The sequence below is a fragment of the Pogona vitticeps genome, chromosome 3 (genome assembly GCF_051106095.1).
Source record: "Pogona vitticeps strain Pit_001003342236 chromosome 3, PviZW2.1, whole genome shotgun sequence".
NCBI lineage: Eukaryota > Metazoa > Chordata > Lepidosauria > Squamata > Agamidae > Pogona > Pogona vitticeps.
Genome location: NC_135785.1, coordinates 145,662,815 through 145,680,364, shown reverse-complemented (window position 1 = coordinate 145,680,364; position 17,550 = coordinate 145,662,815). Strand labels below are relative to the sequence as shown.

At 40.4% G+C, this 17,550-nt stretch overlaps 1 protein-coding gene across 18 annotated transcripts in view; it reads left to right on the top strand.

Annotated features, from left to right (window-relative positions):
* Positions 1-17,550, top strand: part of MBNL2 (muscleblind like splicing regulator 2) — a 118,085-nt gene that overhangs the window by 89,540 nt on the left and 10,995 nt on the right. For 10 of the 18 annotated variants that reach the window (XM_020783537.3, XM_020783535.3, XM_020783530.3 and 7 more), the window contains 2 exons: positions 722-757; positions 4,714-4,808. The exons of 5 other annotated variants lie outside the window; for them this stretch is intronic. In XM_020783537.3, coding sequence (XP_020639196.2) covers positions 722-757; positions 4,714-4,808 — 131 coding nt within the window. The remainder of the gene's footprint in view (positions 1-721; positions 758-4,713; positions 4,809-17,550) is intronic. 3 more of the 18 variants (XM_072994703.2, XM_072994700.2, XM_072994699.2) reach the window with 1 other exon arrangement.

The window sequence follows — 17,550 nt, the reverse complement described above, 5'->3', positions numbered from 1 at the left end:
GACAGGTTTACAGGCTATAGGGTACAGCACTCTTGATGGACTTGCCAGAGCAGAATACTAGTACTTTGAGGTTGCAACGTAGTCATGAGAGAGGGACTTGTTTCTGAAAATACCATGCCTAGGTTTGCAATTTAATATCTAAAAACATGCCCATTTGCCTTTTAGCATGTATTTAAATATCCTCCAAAAAAGAGCAGTTTCATCTTATCAGTGTATGAAGCAAAGTGTATAAATGGTGGTTGAGCAACCCAGTGGTATGCATGTTCGGAAGGAAGTTCCACTGAGCACATAGTGGATTCCTTCCATATGTGTTCACAGTACTAAACATGTTGTGGACTGTCACACTGATCTTAATAGGAGCTTTTGGATGACATTTAAAATCTAGAACATTGTACAGACCATTGTTAGACCTCCTGGACCCTTTAGGGCAGTTGTGTTTCAAGGGATATTTCTCTTTGCTGAAATAAGATAAGAGATATTTGTTGTATGGATTTGGATTCATGTGCACATTGTATTTTGTATTTATAAAGATTTCTGTTATGAAAAAGAAATGCTTTAAAATGGCAGAGAAGCAATGAATGACCTCTCTGAAGTTATATTTAACTCATTTTGGCTTATCCTTGGGGATGCTTGGATCTCACTTTGAATGTTAACTCTAAACAGCTAACCTGTTTCTTCCCTTTATTCACTTTTTTTCCACCTATCATTGCATGACACACAGGGTCAGTTTTGTGCATGACACCTGCTACCAGTATTGGTAGGTTTCAAACTTCTTTATTGATCTCTCTTTTTTTAATTGTATTCTGTAGATTCCTTTGTTTTAAGGAACTTAAACATAACTTAAGCAATTGATTCAATCTGGTATTTCATTGGGACTTCGGCTAAAATGGTTAAATTTTTCAGCTTATTTGTCTAAAAATTGAAACAAAAAACCCCTGCTGCTTAGATGCAACATCACTGTGCTGTAACAATCCTGCTGCAAAAAGCACAAACACCATGAATTTCAATCTGCTTTTCTGTTTTCAAAAAAAATTCTCTTTCTGTATTTTGTAATGCTAGCATTATTAAATCATAAGATATTGAAAAAGCAATCTAATTTCATCAATGTTCTAAAGTTTCATAGTGGTGTGCCTATTTCTTCTTTTTGCTGTGTTATAAGAAGGTTTTATCAGCGTTTCCCAGAAGCATTCATTTTAATACTTGCAATTAAAAATAAAAATTGCAGTAGATATAGAAACAAGTCTGATGCCTTAATAATATTTCATCTTGAGCTACATACAGTAAAGCCACTTGAACAGTGCAATCCTATATACATCTGCTCAAGTGCTACTGAGTTTACTGAGTTCGTTAATTATTATATAAGTACGTGTTGGATTACGAAACAGGTGGGCAAAATGTGACCTCTGACCCACACAGAGACCCCAGAATACACTTTTGTGACTTCTAGGAGCAGCAGTTCTTTCTTCACCATTTCTAGTGGGTTTTTTTTAAAATTATTTGTCTGTTTTGAATATTTCCAGATATGGTGTGGCCCATGGCCCCCAGGCCCCTGAAAAGTGATGAGTATTGGATAATGATATATAGGTTAAAATATTTGAAAGTTTGCCCTTTATTCTTTAAAAATTTAGTAATTTGCCCAGCAGATGTCACCCAAATTAATGTTGACTATTCAAGTGATTAGACTAGCCGAGCAATTTGTTTCATATTACTGTTATATTTGATTTACACATTTGGAGTAAACATTCCAGACAGATTTTCAATATGTGCTTCAGTTGTACTCCTAGCAAATGGTCACATCAATTTATCTATTAAAATTATCCAAAATAAATTATCATAACATCTGCTTTCCTCTTTGGGACCAAATAAATTACTAAAATAGGAAAACAGGAACATGCAATAAAATAAATCATATTATATCTGAGGGTCATTCAGAGTCAGTGGGATGTGTCTGTAGGAGGAAACAAGCATAATAATTATTTCAAAAGGAAGACAAACATGTAAACTTGTATGAACCCTAAATTAGGATTTTTTAAAAAAGTAATACCATTTCCATATTCAGCATTTTTCCAAAGAAAGTTAGTGACATTATTTCTTAACTATAATAGTGCCAAAGCAAGGTTCCCTCTAAAATGTGCAGCTATGTGAGTGAGTGTGACTCCACTCCCTCTGCGCAGGGCTCCTCCTCTTCCGCACACCTACAGCCATCGTTTCCAGCCCCTTTGGCTGTGGTCGCAACAGAAGCCCACATGGAGGAGGCAGAGTCGCATGCATGAGGGGCAGAGCCCTGCCCAGTGGGGCTGAAAATTAGAGGGTACGTTGGTGTAGAGTCAGTCTGTCTGATGTAAAAGTATTGAATGTAGTCACCTATGTCCATATTTCCATAGTTTTTGCAACTTTCTGTGCATAGGATGTGTGTGAGCTTACAGGTGATACAAGTCTCCCCCTTAATAGATTGCTTTTAATAAGAAATTACCATTTCAAGTAAAGCATCCTTTATGTTAATCTTCGTTCACTCAAATGGTCCAGAAAACACTGTCATTCTGGAATGTTTTTACAGGTAGAAGATGTTTTACTTAATGTCACTGGAAGTAGTATGATTTGAGGGAGGTAAAGGAAAAGAGTTGATTAGAACAACTAATGCGTTCCAATGGCTTTTTACTTCCCGCTTAGCGAAGATTTCACATAGCGAAGGTTAATCCGGAAGTAGTAGGAAGCAGAGTGGAAAAAGTGTTTGCCAAAGAAGGAAATAAAACAGATAAATCTGAGTATAGCCAAAGGGACAAGGACTTAATGAAAGAGATAGAAGTTGAGGTAGCATGTGGAAGAACCGTAAAAGATAACATGCTTTTTCATTGTCTCTGAAGATGTATTGTTAAAGAAACTGCTGCATGATCATGACATCTAAAACCATGAAACAAATTACAGTGGTGCCTCGCTTAGCGAGTGCACCGTATAACGACGAATCCGTATAGCGATCCCCTTTTTCGGGATCGCTATACGGAGCACCCAATCGCCGCACTCGCATTGCGACGATTGGGGAGTCCGGCGGCCATTTTGGAGCCACGTTCGACGGCTCCAAAATGGGCACCGGATGACCCGAAATGGCCCCGTGTGGTGTTTTCGCGCCCTCGGCAAGCGAGGGGAGGGCGCGAAAACGCGGCACGGGGCCATTTTGGGTCCGTTTTGAAGCCGCAAAACAGCTGTTTTGCGGCTTCAAAACGGCCGCAGGCAACCCGAAATGGCCCCGCATGGCGTTTTCGCGCCCTCCCCTCGCTTGCCGAGGGCGCGAAAATGGCTGCCCGGGGCCAGGAAACTTCTCTAAGTGGGAAGTTTAGGACCGATTTGGAACGCATTAAATGAAGTTTAATGCGTTCCAATGGCTTTTTACTTCCCGCTTAGCGAAGATTTCACATAGCGAAGGTTAATCCGGAATGGATTAACCTCGCTATGCGGAGCACCACTGTAAATGCTTTGGGGGAAAATGAGATACCAAAAAAAGAGAAAAGTTTGGTTCCTGGTTACTGCACCAGGACTTCTTTTGGAACAGAATTTTCCTACCTCCTTTACTTAAAGCAGTGGTCAGGGAACAAGGGTAAATTACCCCAAATGGGGTAAAAATGAAAATCCTGGGGGTAATGAGGACTGTCGCAGCAGGCATTTTACCCCCAGGCATTTTATTTCTGACGATGCTGTGTGTAGGTGGGTGTTCCATCACGAGGAGAGCGAGCCCTGGCGAGAAACTGCACAGGGCACCCGCCTGTCCTCCTCGCCTCCAAAGTGGGAGGGGAGGGCGGCGTACCAGCCAGCTGGACTCTTTGCCCAGCAGAGACCTGGCTGGGGCTCTCCTTCCTGCCCATGCCCACCTGCCTGGTGCGCTGGCGAGGAGGCCCCCTTCCCACCCTGCCTCACCTGAGCTCATGGCCGGTGGACCTGCCAGCCTTGCGGCGCCTGCCTCCCCTCACCAAGGACGCACTTTCCCAGCGGTGTGGCAGCTCCAGCTTGGCTGCCTGGATGATGGCCACAGTCCCGGGCGAGCGCAGAGGCGGGGCAGGGGTCGGCCGCGGACGGCAAGAGCCAAGGGGGGGGGGTAATATCAACGTATATAAATTTTGGGGGAGGGGTAAAAAGTAAAAAAGTTCCCTGACCCCTGACTTAAAGCATCCCAGTGTGCGCCCCCCCCAACCCTGAAGCTGCTCTGGAATGTTGAAATATGGCACAAAGGGGGACACAGTACTGTATAGGTGTCTTTAATAAGGGCAACTTCAAATAAACCAGGAGTTTTCATTTTGCCATCTATGGTTTTACATTTTTGGTAAGGTGCAACTTAGGATACTTCTGGAATTTTAGGTAAAAACATGTCATTGACACAAATGGTTAGACCATTTTCATCATGAAAGTATTATCTGATAGCCATAATATTAAATTCAAAAATATATTTAAAACACTACATTTATCACTTGGGTGTTTTTTTTCTTCTGGGAATCGCTGATGACTGTGACAAATTTCCTTCAAATTGTACTTGTAATAAGCTATTTTCCTTTTTGTTTTATTTCTCTGCCACGCTTTCTTGCTTTTGCACTGTGATTGCATGCCATCTGCTGGTTTAACCCATGATGGCTTGCCGCTCTGGTTTTCACCATGCCAAAATTCCACTACCATTGCCATAATGCTACACACTCCTGTTCATTGCTTCCATGGCTCCCCTCCTGAAAGTACCCATGATGCACAGCGCTACGTCCGCCACTGTCTCTGCAGCAACAACTCCTGCAACAAGTGTCCCCTTCGCCGCAACAGCCACAGCCAATCAGGTTTGCTCCTTTTAAAGCTTTCTTTCACAAATCCCAAACTCTAAATGAGTGCTGGTACTTATTAAAAAAATTCTCCTGGAGAATTTTTTTCTTCATGTTTTACCCATCAAACTTTATTTTGAAGTAGTTTTCTATCAAGTATTTATGGACAGGTTGCACTTATTTAGAGTTAACATTTATTGCAAGTAATGGTGTAGCTGTGTCTAATGTTGCACTATTTGTTTTTTGTTTCTAACAATGTTTAATTAACCTGACTGATGTACATTCATTTTAGTGGTGGTGTAGCTATACAGGGATCATTCAATGAACTTGTAAATTCAGCGGGTAGGAGTATGTTAAAAATCAGATTTCAAACATTAACTAATTTTTGTCCATATAGTAAGTACAACTAACTATCTGATCTTTTCCTAAAAGTTGAAACAATCTACCAAACAACAAAGTCAGCTGGACATTATAGCTGAGAATCATTTGTATTTGAGCTTGACTTGTTATGTGGAACGCTCGATCCCTGACATTTTGGGGAATTCCTCCCCACAGGTTATATTTACTAGTAATCCAGAAGATTGTGAATCATTGTTCTTCCTTTTAAAAAACCACTGCTGTGTGCATTTGAACATTTGTATTAATTCTAGCATGGTAAAAATAAACTTCAAAGTTCCCCAAGCAAGATTTATATTTGCACATAGACAGGTAGGTTTTGCCCACCTTTGGTAGTGTTTAGATTGTTTTCATTACTTTTTTCTCTCTCTGGTAAAATGCCCAGATTTCAGCCAAGGCATAAGATGCAGGTCTGAACAGAACTGCTAAATTCAACACCATGTACGCTGGTCACTTTTAGGACTTGGCCTTTTTGTTTTTAAAACAGGAAAACAAAAAATGCTTAAGCAGTTACCAGTCTCAATTTCCTCAGTCTATCTTGCTTTACTTCATCTGAAGCAGGACTCCAACTTATGCACATTCTAAATTAACTGGTTTACTATTTTACAAATGTATTTGCTTTTCCAGCTTGGAAATTCTGCTTGTCTTTTCACAAAATGCTTGCCTTTCTAGTGTTACAGTATTGGTTGTGTTTCGTGCCTTTTGCCTGGTACAATTCTCATTCTTAAAAGTCCTTTTGGAAACTAGTATGATATTATATGAGAAATACTAACTCCTAATAATGGCGAAGGTAAGATAGCTTAAGCTGCCTGGTGTGTTAGACTTGAAAATTAATTAGTTAAGTTAAATGTTAGAAATTGGGAAATTAAGTTGTTGCCAGTAATATCTAAATGTTAGTTTGAGTACTCTCTGCATAGAAGAATCTGTCAGTCCACACTACCTCTCTGAAGTGAAAGAGCCCTAGATTGCACTTTCAAAATTATTTATACTACTTAGCCTAAACCTGGCTCTGTAATACTTACATAAAGGTAAAGGTTCCCCTTGACATTTGTTGTCCAGTTGTGTCCGACTCTAGGGGGCGGTGCTCATCCCATTTTTCAAGTCGTAGAGCCAGCGCTTGTCCAAAGACAGTTTCCGATGTCACATGGTCAGTGTGACTAGGGAACACCATTTTACCTTCCCACCGAGATGGTACCTATTTATCTACTCGCATTTACATGCTTTCGAACTGCTAGGTTGGCGAGGAGCTAGGACAAAGCGACGGGAGCTCACTCTCTTGCGTCGATTCAATCTTGCGACTGCTGGTCTTCTGACCCTGCAGCACAGGCTTCTGCGGTTTAGTCCGCAGCACCATCAGGTCCCTAATACTTACATATCTTATTTTCAATAATCAAGATTTTCTCGGGTCTTTTGGGAGTTACAATCTGAACCTATCAGGAACACCAAGATTGGGAATCATAAATATCCAATTGACTATTTCCAGTTCCATTTATTTAGCATAATTTTGTTAGAAGCTTTTATTGAAAAAAAGAGAGCTGGTTGGAAGATGGCTCAGAGTGTTGTTATACCATCCCGGATAGCTGCTGAAATAATAGCAACCCATTTGTTTTAGACCTGTTTAATTTCAAATGGATTGTGCAGCAGTTGAAAAACATACTGGCTTAAGTCTCCCACGGACAAAGTTTGAAAAAATCATATTGTTTGGAGGAAATTCACAACCTAATGACCTCTGTGCAAGATGAAGCTGGAATGGCTTACATGGTGCCTCCCTTAGAAGTCTCTTAGACTCTGTAGGGCAGTTGAATGGTCATCCAACAGGTGGCCGTGAATGCGCCTGCTTGGGTAGAACAGAAAATAAAATGATTAACGAATATGAACAAAGCTTCTGTTGGTGCAGGAAGAGACACTTTTTCTTATTGCAGAAGCTCTGTGGGCCTACTGTTGGAACTGGAAAACACAGACAACTAAGCTACATATTTTAATTCAGATCTTTTGTTTTTCACTATCCTAGATTTGATCTAATATAATTTATTGTCATTGTAAGTATATACACAGTATACCCATACAATGAAATTCACAGACACCCAGAGACCAGACACATGCACACACATAAAATTCCCCAAACACTCCCCACCCACTAAATGTCCCCCACTAAAAATACAAACATCTACACCGCAGGCCAAGTAACACAGTCCAACTAATTATTCACTACTGTGGTCTTTGAGCTCATTATTAATTGCAATTATAGCTCTGGGATAAAAACTATTGAGAAAACGTGTGGTCCGAGTCTTAATTGTTCTATATCTTCTGCCAGATGGTAACAGTTCAAAAAAGTTATAAGCAGGATGGGAAGAGTCTCTCAGGATGTTGTGTGACTTCCTCAGACAGCGGGATGTGAAGGTGTCACCCAGGGTTGGAAGCTGGAGCCCGATGATATTCTTGGCAATTTTAATGGTTCTCTGTAGAGCTTTTTTGTCCGCTACAGAGCTACTCCCAAACCATTTCAGAATGCCATAGGTTAGGACACTCTCAATGGTGCTACGATAGTATGACAGAAATAAATGCGGAGATAAATTTAACTTGCCGAGCATTCTCAGGAAATACAGCCTTTTCTGTGCCTTCTTCATTAGCATGTTGCCATTTATAGTCCATGAGAGGTCCTCTGAGATGTAAGTACCCAGAAATTTAAAACTACCAACTCTCTCCACTTCCTCACCGTTTATGTACAGTGGTAAATGTACATTTCTCTTCCTCCTAAAATCAATTATGAGTTCTTTAGTTTTTTTGATGTTAAGTGTGAGATGATTTTCTTTACACCAAAGTATCAACCTTTGTACTTCCTTTCTATAAGCAGACTCATTGTTCTTATTTCTGAGCCCCACCACTGTCGTATCATCTGCAAATTTAATAATTGCATTGGTGTTATACAGTGGGGTGCAATCATGTGTGTACAGTACAGGGAATAGAGGAAGGGACTTAGCACACAGCCCTGGGGAGCTCCTGTACTTAGTACCAGGGTAGAAGAATGGTGAGATCCCATCCTTACTGTCTGTGGCCTATCTGTCAGAAAATCCTTTATCCACAAGCAGATCTCCTGAGGTAATCCCAGGTTGATCATTTTTAAAAACAACCTATTTGGTAGAATGGTATTAAAAGTAGAGCTATAATCCACAAACAACAGTTCCCTGTTGTTCTAAGTGGCTCAATACAGTATGGAGTACAATGGACATAGCATCATCAGTAGATCTATTTCTCCTGTATGCAAATTGCCATGGGTCCAAAGAAGGTGGAAGACTGGCCTTAATGTAATCCAGCACCAATCTCTCAAAACATTTCATAATAAAAGATGTTAAAGCTACTGGTCTATAATCATTGAGAGATACCACAGCCGACTGCTTGGGGACTGGCACTATAATAGATGTCTTCAGGCAAGTGGGGACTGAACTAAATTTACCTATGTAAATTAAACGAAAATGAAATGAACATGAGAAAGAAATGCCTTTTGGGAAAAGAATGAGATGTAAGTAAACATGCAGGGCTCCGTCCAAACTTGCACTTCTGTAGTTGTGGAAAAGAGAAAGAGCCGTACTTGCACTAAAAAAGGATTTTTATTGCATTTTTCATATTCATTAATTGTTTCAGTTTCATTCAAACAGGCACATTTTCAGCCACCAATGGGAAGGCCAGTTTAACTAGGGCTTTCTACTATTTCTTTAGAATTGGGCATTCACCTTCCCTCCACAACTGCCTGGTTACTAACATTTAAATTCTGGCTCCGTCTTTTTTTAAAAATTCACATTCTGGATCCTTGTTATATGGTTTACTGTGTGACTCCTATTCTTTTTCTTTTTCTTGGTTCCAACTTCTTGAAAAGAAACTTCTCTCTCTTAATATATCCCTGGAATTTTTTGGTAGACATGAGTTTCCCTAGGGCTTATTCCATCATTAAGGATAAGCTCTGCCACGCTGAATTCAGTTACTTATGCAATAATCTTAATCCTGCATGTTCTCCCCTTTCTGTTGGACATATTCCATTTCAGGACCATTTTCCTAAATATTTCTATTCCTTTTTTTTTTTTTTTTTTTTTTTTTTTTTTTTTTTTTTTTTTTGGACTTATATACTGCCCCATAGCGCTACAAGCACTCTCCGGGCGGTTTACAATTTAATTATACAGGCTACACATTGCCCCCCCCCCCAGCAAGCTGGGTACTCATTTTACCGACCTCGGAAGGATAGAAGGCTGAGTCAGCCTTGAGCCGGCTACCTTAGTAGATCCACACTTAAGAAGAGCCTTTATGTTAGCCCGCTTCAATATTTTTCGTTTGGCCACTCATGCCGGTCGTTTTCTTAATATTCCTCGGGAAAAAGATTTTGTCCTTTTTGTTTAGAGACTCCTGACACCTTGTTGCATATACTGCTTCAATACCCTGCTCGTTATTATTTCCGAATTTTTTTCCTTGAACCTTGGATTTCATCTCTTTCTAATTCACCTGAGCCAATTCTTTCTATTTATATGAGTGATGAATGTAATTCTTCGACTGCTGCTGTTGCAAATTTTCTATCTGTAATTCTGAAACAGTCCCTTTCTTCTTGCTTCTAATTTGTGTAATTTTACTTCTCCCATTTTGCTTGTGCTGTTGCAGTTTGTGAATGCCATTAAAGGTTTCAGAATCAAGTAGGGCTGCATTGCTTCAGCTGTAGGTTTGCCCACCTTTGACGATGGTTCCTGTGGGGGAAATCCGTTTTACGTTGATTAAGTCCCTGCTTTGCGAACCATTTGTTTGCAAAAACGATGATTTTTCTGGCTCCGCAAAATGGCTTCCCTTTGCAAAATGGCTTCCCTCCCTTCACAAAATGGCTGTTTTCCGGACCCCTGCTTCAGAAGACAGCAATTTTAAACAGTTGATCGGCGGTTCTCTATGGGCAATCTTCGCTGGTAAGGCAAAGGTAAAGGTTAAAGGTTCCCCTTGACAATTTTTGTCCAGTCGTGTTCGACTCTAGGGGGCGGTGCTCATCCCCGTTTCCAAGCCATAGAGCCAGCGTTTTGTCCGAAGACAATCTTGGCCAGTGCGACTTAGACACGGAACACTGTTACCTTCCCACCGAGGTGGTCCCTATTTATCTACTCGCATTTGCATGCTTTCGAACCGCTAGGTTGGTGGGAGCTGGGACAAGTGACAGGCGCTCACTCCGTCACATGGATTCGATCTTACGACTGCTTGGTCTTCTGACCCTGCAGCACAGGCTTCTGCGGTTTAGCTCACAGCGCCACCCGACGATGAGGTATTTCCCCATTGGAACGCATTAACCAGTTTTCAATGCATTCCAATGGGGTTTTTTCCCCGCTTGATGACGATTTTGCTTAACAGCAATTTTCCTGGAATGGATTATCATCATCAAGCGGGACAGCACTGTAATTGGAAGTGGGTAGTTGGTTTTTAAAGCAAATATTTGCAATCTTGGAACACTTGATAGAGTTTGATAGAAACTCCTATAAGTTAGTTATACGTGGCCCCCTTCCATATGCGTTGCCTCCGACGGATTTTTGGCATCACCTGGCAGGACAAAGTTCCAAACAGAGTAGTCCTAGAACGAGCTGGAATATTCATCATGTATACATTACTGAAACAGCGACGTCTACGTTGGCTTGGGCACGTCGTGAGAATGGCTGATGGTCGGATTCCAAAGGATCTCCTGTATGGAGAATTAGTGCAGGGAAATCGCCCCAGAGGGAGACCACAGCTGCGATACAAGGATATCTGCAAGCGGGATCTGAAGGCCTTAGGAATAGACCTCAACAGATGGGAAGCCCTGATATCTGACTGTTCAGCCTGGAGGCAGGCAGTGCTTCACGGCCTCTCCCAATTTGAAGAGACCCTTGTCCAGCAGGCCGAGGCAAAGAGGAAGTCACAAAAACAGCAAAACCAGGGAGCTGGACAGGGGACAGATTGGATTTGTCTTCAGTGTGGAAGAGATTGCCACTCTCGAATTGGCCTCTTCAGCCACACTAGACGCTGTTCCAAGTCCTCCATACAGAGCACGACACCATAGTCTTTCGAGACTGAAGGATGCCTAACTAATAGGGCTTTCAATGTAAGTGATATATACTGTACAGTGGGGTCTCGACTTACGAACGGCTCGACATACAAACGTTTCGACTTACGAACCGCTCTCATAGGAATATATGGACTCGACTTACGAACGTAGATTTGAGTTACGAACTCTTTTTTCCCCCTTTTTTAAAAGCTAAGTCATCTTAGGTTAAAAGGAAAAAAGGAAAAATATCCCCCTCTAGTGGCAGAAGGCGGAATAGCAGCTTCCCATTAGTTTCTATGGCCGAAAAGAGCAGATATGGATTAAATGGTTTTCAATGCATTCCTATGGGAAATGCAGATTCGACTTAAGAACTTCTCGACCTGAGAACTGCCTTCCAATACGGATTAAGTTCGTAAGTCGAGACCCCACTGTATAAGGAATGTTTTTACTAATTTCACTGCCCCAGTAAGTTTTCATGGCTAAGTGGAGATTTGTATCTAGGTCTCCAGAGTTCTAGTCTGTCATTCTGTCTACTGCACCACACTGGGTACCTAACTCCTATAAAGGCTTGAAAAATATCATAGACTCGCCTGTGTCAAGTAAGGCTTTGGAATATTATAGTCCAATGCATTTATAGGCTCATGGTTAGTTTACCTAATATAATCTGATTTTGAATTCCAGTGTCCAATGTATGAAGCTAGACTGTTGACAATCTGAACATATCACTTCTGGTTGTCTACATCAGACCTGGGCATAGTGCGCCCCGAGGACAGTTTTGAACATCAAAACCATTTACAGTGGGGTCTTGACTTGAGAACTTAATCCATGTTGGAAGGCGGTTCTCAAGTCAAAAAGTCTGTAGGTCAAGTCTCCATTGACCTACAGTGCATTGAAAACCGATTAATCCCGTAACAGGCCATTTTTGTTCCATTTTGGGTTTTTTTCTGGTCTATAAGTCAATTCTCAGGCTGCAAGTCAAACCTAAATTTTGCGGCCAGAGAAGTCTGTAACTCAAAAAGTCTGTAAGTCAAGCCATCTGTAAGTCAAGGGTCCACTGTATAGCTTTTTGTCTAAAGTTGATCAGTTGCTTATCTTTAACATACCGCAAAACATCTCTTTAGTGTTTGTGAAGATTAACAAATTTAAAATAAAAACAATCATAACATCACTGTTTCATTTTATTTTTAAGTAAAGTTGGTTCGGCCCCCAAACACAGTTCAGATTTTTCATGTGGCCCCCTTATAGAAATTAATTTCCCACCCCTGGTCTACATCATGATTACCTAGAAGATGACATGGAACCTTTTTTTATCCCTATATGTTACACTGGTTGGGGCAATAAAGTACCCCATGACAGAAAGCAATATAAGTTTTTGTTTGTAAAATAAATGCACATGGCAATTGGCAGCAATTTGGAGACATTATTTATAGTTGTACAAATGAGGATATCATAGAATGCCTGTCTTGTGAGTCTGTGTTTGTGTCAGTCTAGGTCTGTGTAGATATTACAGTGCAACATTAGCCTGGGGGATTACAGTGTTACATCCTTGGGTGTGAGAGCTAAAGTAACTTTCCAAGCTTTGGTTATGTCAGTGTGATCTTCTGTTCTACTCCTCCTACCTCTGCACTGTGGACCTCTTCTGTGAAATGCCCTATGAATTTCCATCACCCAGTACCATGCCCTAGAATCCTTTGTAGTTGTTGCATATCATCTGAAAGTTTCGCTAGTAATCCTACAAGTTTGGAGAGGATAGCAGCTTTAGCAGGGAGTTTATGACAACATTATAGCAAGTCATACAGGGCTCCACCAAATTCAGGATAGCCTATAGGGAATCATCATAGGCATCCTTCAGTCTCGAGAGACTATGGTAACATGCTCTGAATCAAGGAGTGTCCTCTCCAGAGCATGAAGCCCGGGTAAGGTAATATGGAGGATAGGCTGTTACCCAAGCAGCAGATCCCCCCTCTCCACATTGCTGAAATGGTCCAATGGAAAGGCAAGAGCCAATACGACTGGTTCCAGCAACGTCGTAGGAGTTGGCAGAACGACACGAGCTGCCTTCGGGACTCCAGCTCCGGATTTTGCCTCGAGGTTAACTCCTGAAGCCTTTTCCATTGGTGGATATAGCCACAAGGCAGTGGAGGTTTGAAATCGGAGTTTTCCTTCTCCTCCTATAGGGAATAATAATAATAATAATAATAATAATAATAATAATAATAATAATAATAATAATAATAATAATAATAATAATAATAATAATAATAATAATAATAATAATAATAAAACGGTCAATGCGTTCCAATGGGCTGAATATCTGCTCGTCCAGTGAAGATCCTCCATGCGGCAGCCATTTTCTGGTGCCTGTTAAGCGAAAAATCAGTCCTAAAAACAGCGGGGGGCCATTTTCTTCAGCCGGTGGCCATTTTGAAACCCAACGATCAGCTGTTTGCTGATCATCATAAAGTGAAAATCAGTTCCCAAAGCAGGGAACCGATCATTGTGAAATGAAAAAAACCCCCATTTAAACCATTGTTTTGCGATCGCAAAAGCAATTGCAAAAACTTCAACGTTAAGCTGATTCATTGTAGAGTGGGGTAATCGTCCAGCGGGGCACGACTGTATTGAGTAGGAGAGGATATAGAACGTTTAAAATTTCTACAGTATTCTTGTTGGAAGGACAATCTTTATATGTACAGTAGTTCAAGGCAAACTTAGAATGATAATGTTTCCATTCTGGCACTTTCTAAGTGTCCTTGTAGTATGAATAAAATTTCCACATAGGATTGTAGGATTTTTACTTTTCCTCTGTGGTATCAGATTTAGAGTTTGGAATATTGCAGATTTGTGTCTGCTCAGATTTTCCTAGGAGGACCCAGGGTTGATCTTGCACCTGTGTTTTCATCACTACTATTTTTTCCCCTTAGTGGGTTCTTAAGAGCAAACCAAAAATTATTGTTAACCAAAATGCTTAGTGGTTTAACTAGAAAGTAGATGGGGAATATACACTCATAATTAGAGATGGGGGTATTTGTATATGAATACAAATATCCTCCTTCAGATGGAGATAGCGAGGGTCCAGCCCCCTAGGGCCAGATGGTCCATTCATGATTCCGCTGCTGCCGCAAGCTCTACAGAGCCTTCCTATTGCTCTGTTGCTCGTGATAGATTAGCCACTCCTGGCAGGAGGTGGGATGACAAGCCTCTCTGCCAGGTTGCAGGGTGGCTAATCCATTGCCTGTGGGGGGATATTCATATTTGTATATGAATACCTCCATCTCTAGTAATAATAAATTCAATAATAATTATTAGTTTAAGTATGTAATTTAAATTAATTAAAAACACATTACTACAATAGTAATTTTGTGCAGTCTAGTCAGTTACAACTTATGGTGACCCTTGCTAGGGGTTTCTAGATATAAACCACTCAGAAGTGGTTTATAATTCCATTTTTATGAGGATACTGTGGGATTGTCTGACTTGCCCAAGGCCTCACAGGCTGGTTTTTTCTCCTTCAAGGACAGGCTCCTGACCCTGATGCACCAACTCAGAGAGCTATCCCACCTCCTTAGCTGAATATATTTGAATTATACATATGCATTACTGTATACACAAATAGGGAAAAATCAACACTGTATTAGTTATATAATGCAGCTGACATAAATCTTGGCAGTTAATTGCTAGAAATTAGAAGGTCAGTATAAACAATAGTTGCTCTGCACTGAGGGACTGATAAAAAATGCAATGGAGATTTTGTCCAGTAGGTATAACAAATTTTATACAACATGCCTAAGTGTAATTAACACTTAGCTTGTATGAACTAAAAAACAAACCAATATCAGCTATATTTTGAACACTTCTTTCTTCATTGTGGTCTCTTTGAATTACACATTGGGTTATGCTGTGCTTAAGTAACAATCTCTGGAAATGTCTAGCTTTTCAATACAAAAGATTGCATTTTCTTTCCTGACTTAGGTATACTGCACAGTTCTCCCTTAGTTCCCTTTTTTCTGCCACTGAGGCAACATCAAGGGAGCTTCTGGGGCTTTTTCTATTGGTTTATCTTTAGTAATACTCTTCACTATCTTTGTACATAGTTGTTCCTCTCCTGCATTTTTGTGTTCTTTTCCTTTTTTTAAAAAAAATGAGTTGTTAATGTTATTTTTTTAGACCATGTTTCCTGCAGTATATGAAAGTGCCAGTATTTAGAATGCAAGAAGGATTGCATTCAATAGATTAAAATGAACACTTGGATGATCAAACTCCATTACCAGAATATACAGTATATCCACAAGAAATTATGAGAAACATAATGGTTATAGTAAAGGGAATCTTCTGAATGAGGTTCTGTAAAATGTTTAGGGTGAAAGTGCTCTTCCATTCATGTTTAAAAATGTTGCTTTCAGGAAGCTCTGGTATTTGATGGGTCTGCAAATACCAAGGTTGAGAATCTGCAGATAGCACTTAGTCACTAATTTCAGAAATTAACCAATTCTGTGTAACTTGTAAATTGTGACTTACATACACTGAGTTGCAGACACATTTCCTTGGAAGTGAAATGGATCCTGAGAACACATACATAAGGTTGCACTACAACAGGGAACTTTGAAAATGGAACTCGGTGATCTCTTAAGGGGAGAGTGTTAAATTCCATATACAGTGGTGCCCTGCATGACAACGATAATTCGTTTAGTGAAAATCGCTGTTTAGCAAAATCATCATCTAGCGAAAAGCGTTTCCCCATTGGAATGCATTGAAACCCATTTAATGCGTTCCAATGGGGAAAAATCGTCGTCCAGCGAAGATCGCCCATAGGGAAGCCACTTTGCGAAACACCGATCAGCTGTTTTAAATCGCTGTCTTGTAAAAAACAGGCCAGAAAACACCCGTCCAGTGAAGATCACCCCTAGGGAAGCCATTTTGCGAAGCTGACAATCAGCTGTGAAGATCATTGAAAAAACAGTCCGCGAAGCATGGACCAAATCGTCGTCCAGCGAAATTCCCCCATAGGAATCACTGTTTTGCAAAGCAAAATGGCAGTCGCAAAACCTCATCATCATGCGGATTCGTCGTTTTGAGGGGTAATCGTCTTGCGAGGTACCACTGTATAGTCAACAAACCCACCAGTATGTGTGAATGTAAAAAAAATGTAAACTCAGTAGCTAACATTCTGTTGCTTAGCATAGTAAGTTGTAAGTAGAATAGGCCCATTGAAACAATAGAACATACGGAGATGTTGGCTTATGACATCCCCACTGCTTCAGTGAGCCTACTCTAGAAGCAACACACTATGCTAAGCAACAAGATTTTAGACTTCATGCACATAAACCAGGCAAATTCTTCCTCCATCCCTGAGTAGCTTAGGAGACTTTTGCCACACATAGGTATCTGATATATGGACAAATCTGTACCCAAATAGTTGTGTGAGTCAGTGTGGGATCACAGTTTATGCCAAGGTGGGGCATAGGATTTGCTGCAAATTATAACTAAAAATTGAATTCAATTGAAGATTTGACTTTCTTGAGCAAAAGGGCTCCTTTCATGAAAGGTATCTGGTTTTTTTTTGGGGGGGGGGAACTTCTCGAACTGCACCACAACTTACCCCAATCAACAGGGTTTCTAACCCCATGTGGCATTTTCAGTGGGCAAGAAGGGGCTGGATTGTTAAGGAGTAGGCATAGAAGTCCACTCTTGTGCATACCTAAATCTGGATCTAGGTTCATAAATCCTGTTTAACGTTTTCCTTCCAGAAGATATTCCCTGCAGTAGTTCAGGACTGTAATACTGAGGTGTTTTAATATATAATTTCACTCATTCCCTCTCTCTCAACACTAAGTTTGGCAGTTTCACTCTCAGTGTTCAGATAGTAGCAACAATTCTTTGGACAATTTCTTATTCATCATCAGTATACCACATTTTTCTTTCCATGCTGTTTTTTCTTGTTATATTGATATCTTCCATTATATGAGGCTGAAAAGCATGAGCTAGAAATCTGTTATAAAATTTAGAATGAGAGGGAGTAACCCTGATCTGAAGTGTCTTTGGGTGGATTCGAAACATTTCATCAAATTATTTTATTTTTACAAGGCAGTTTTCTCCTGATATAACCAAGGTTTGTTTGTTTATTTGCATCGTGTTAAAAAGAAAAAAAAATACTTTCAAGAAAATATCTGAGAGAGCTGTTATTTGCTTTATAAATTATGGCAGTTTCTGAACTGTCCTGGTAAACAGTAAAAACTAGGAGGAAATTGTATAACTTGTTGAAGGATCCAGGGTTTTCTGAGACATACTAATTACTGTCAGAATTAATTATATTGCGAAACTTGTTTT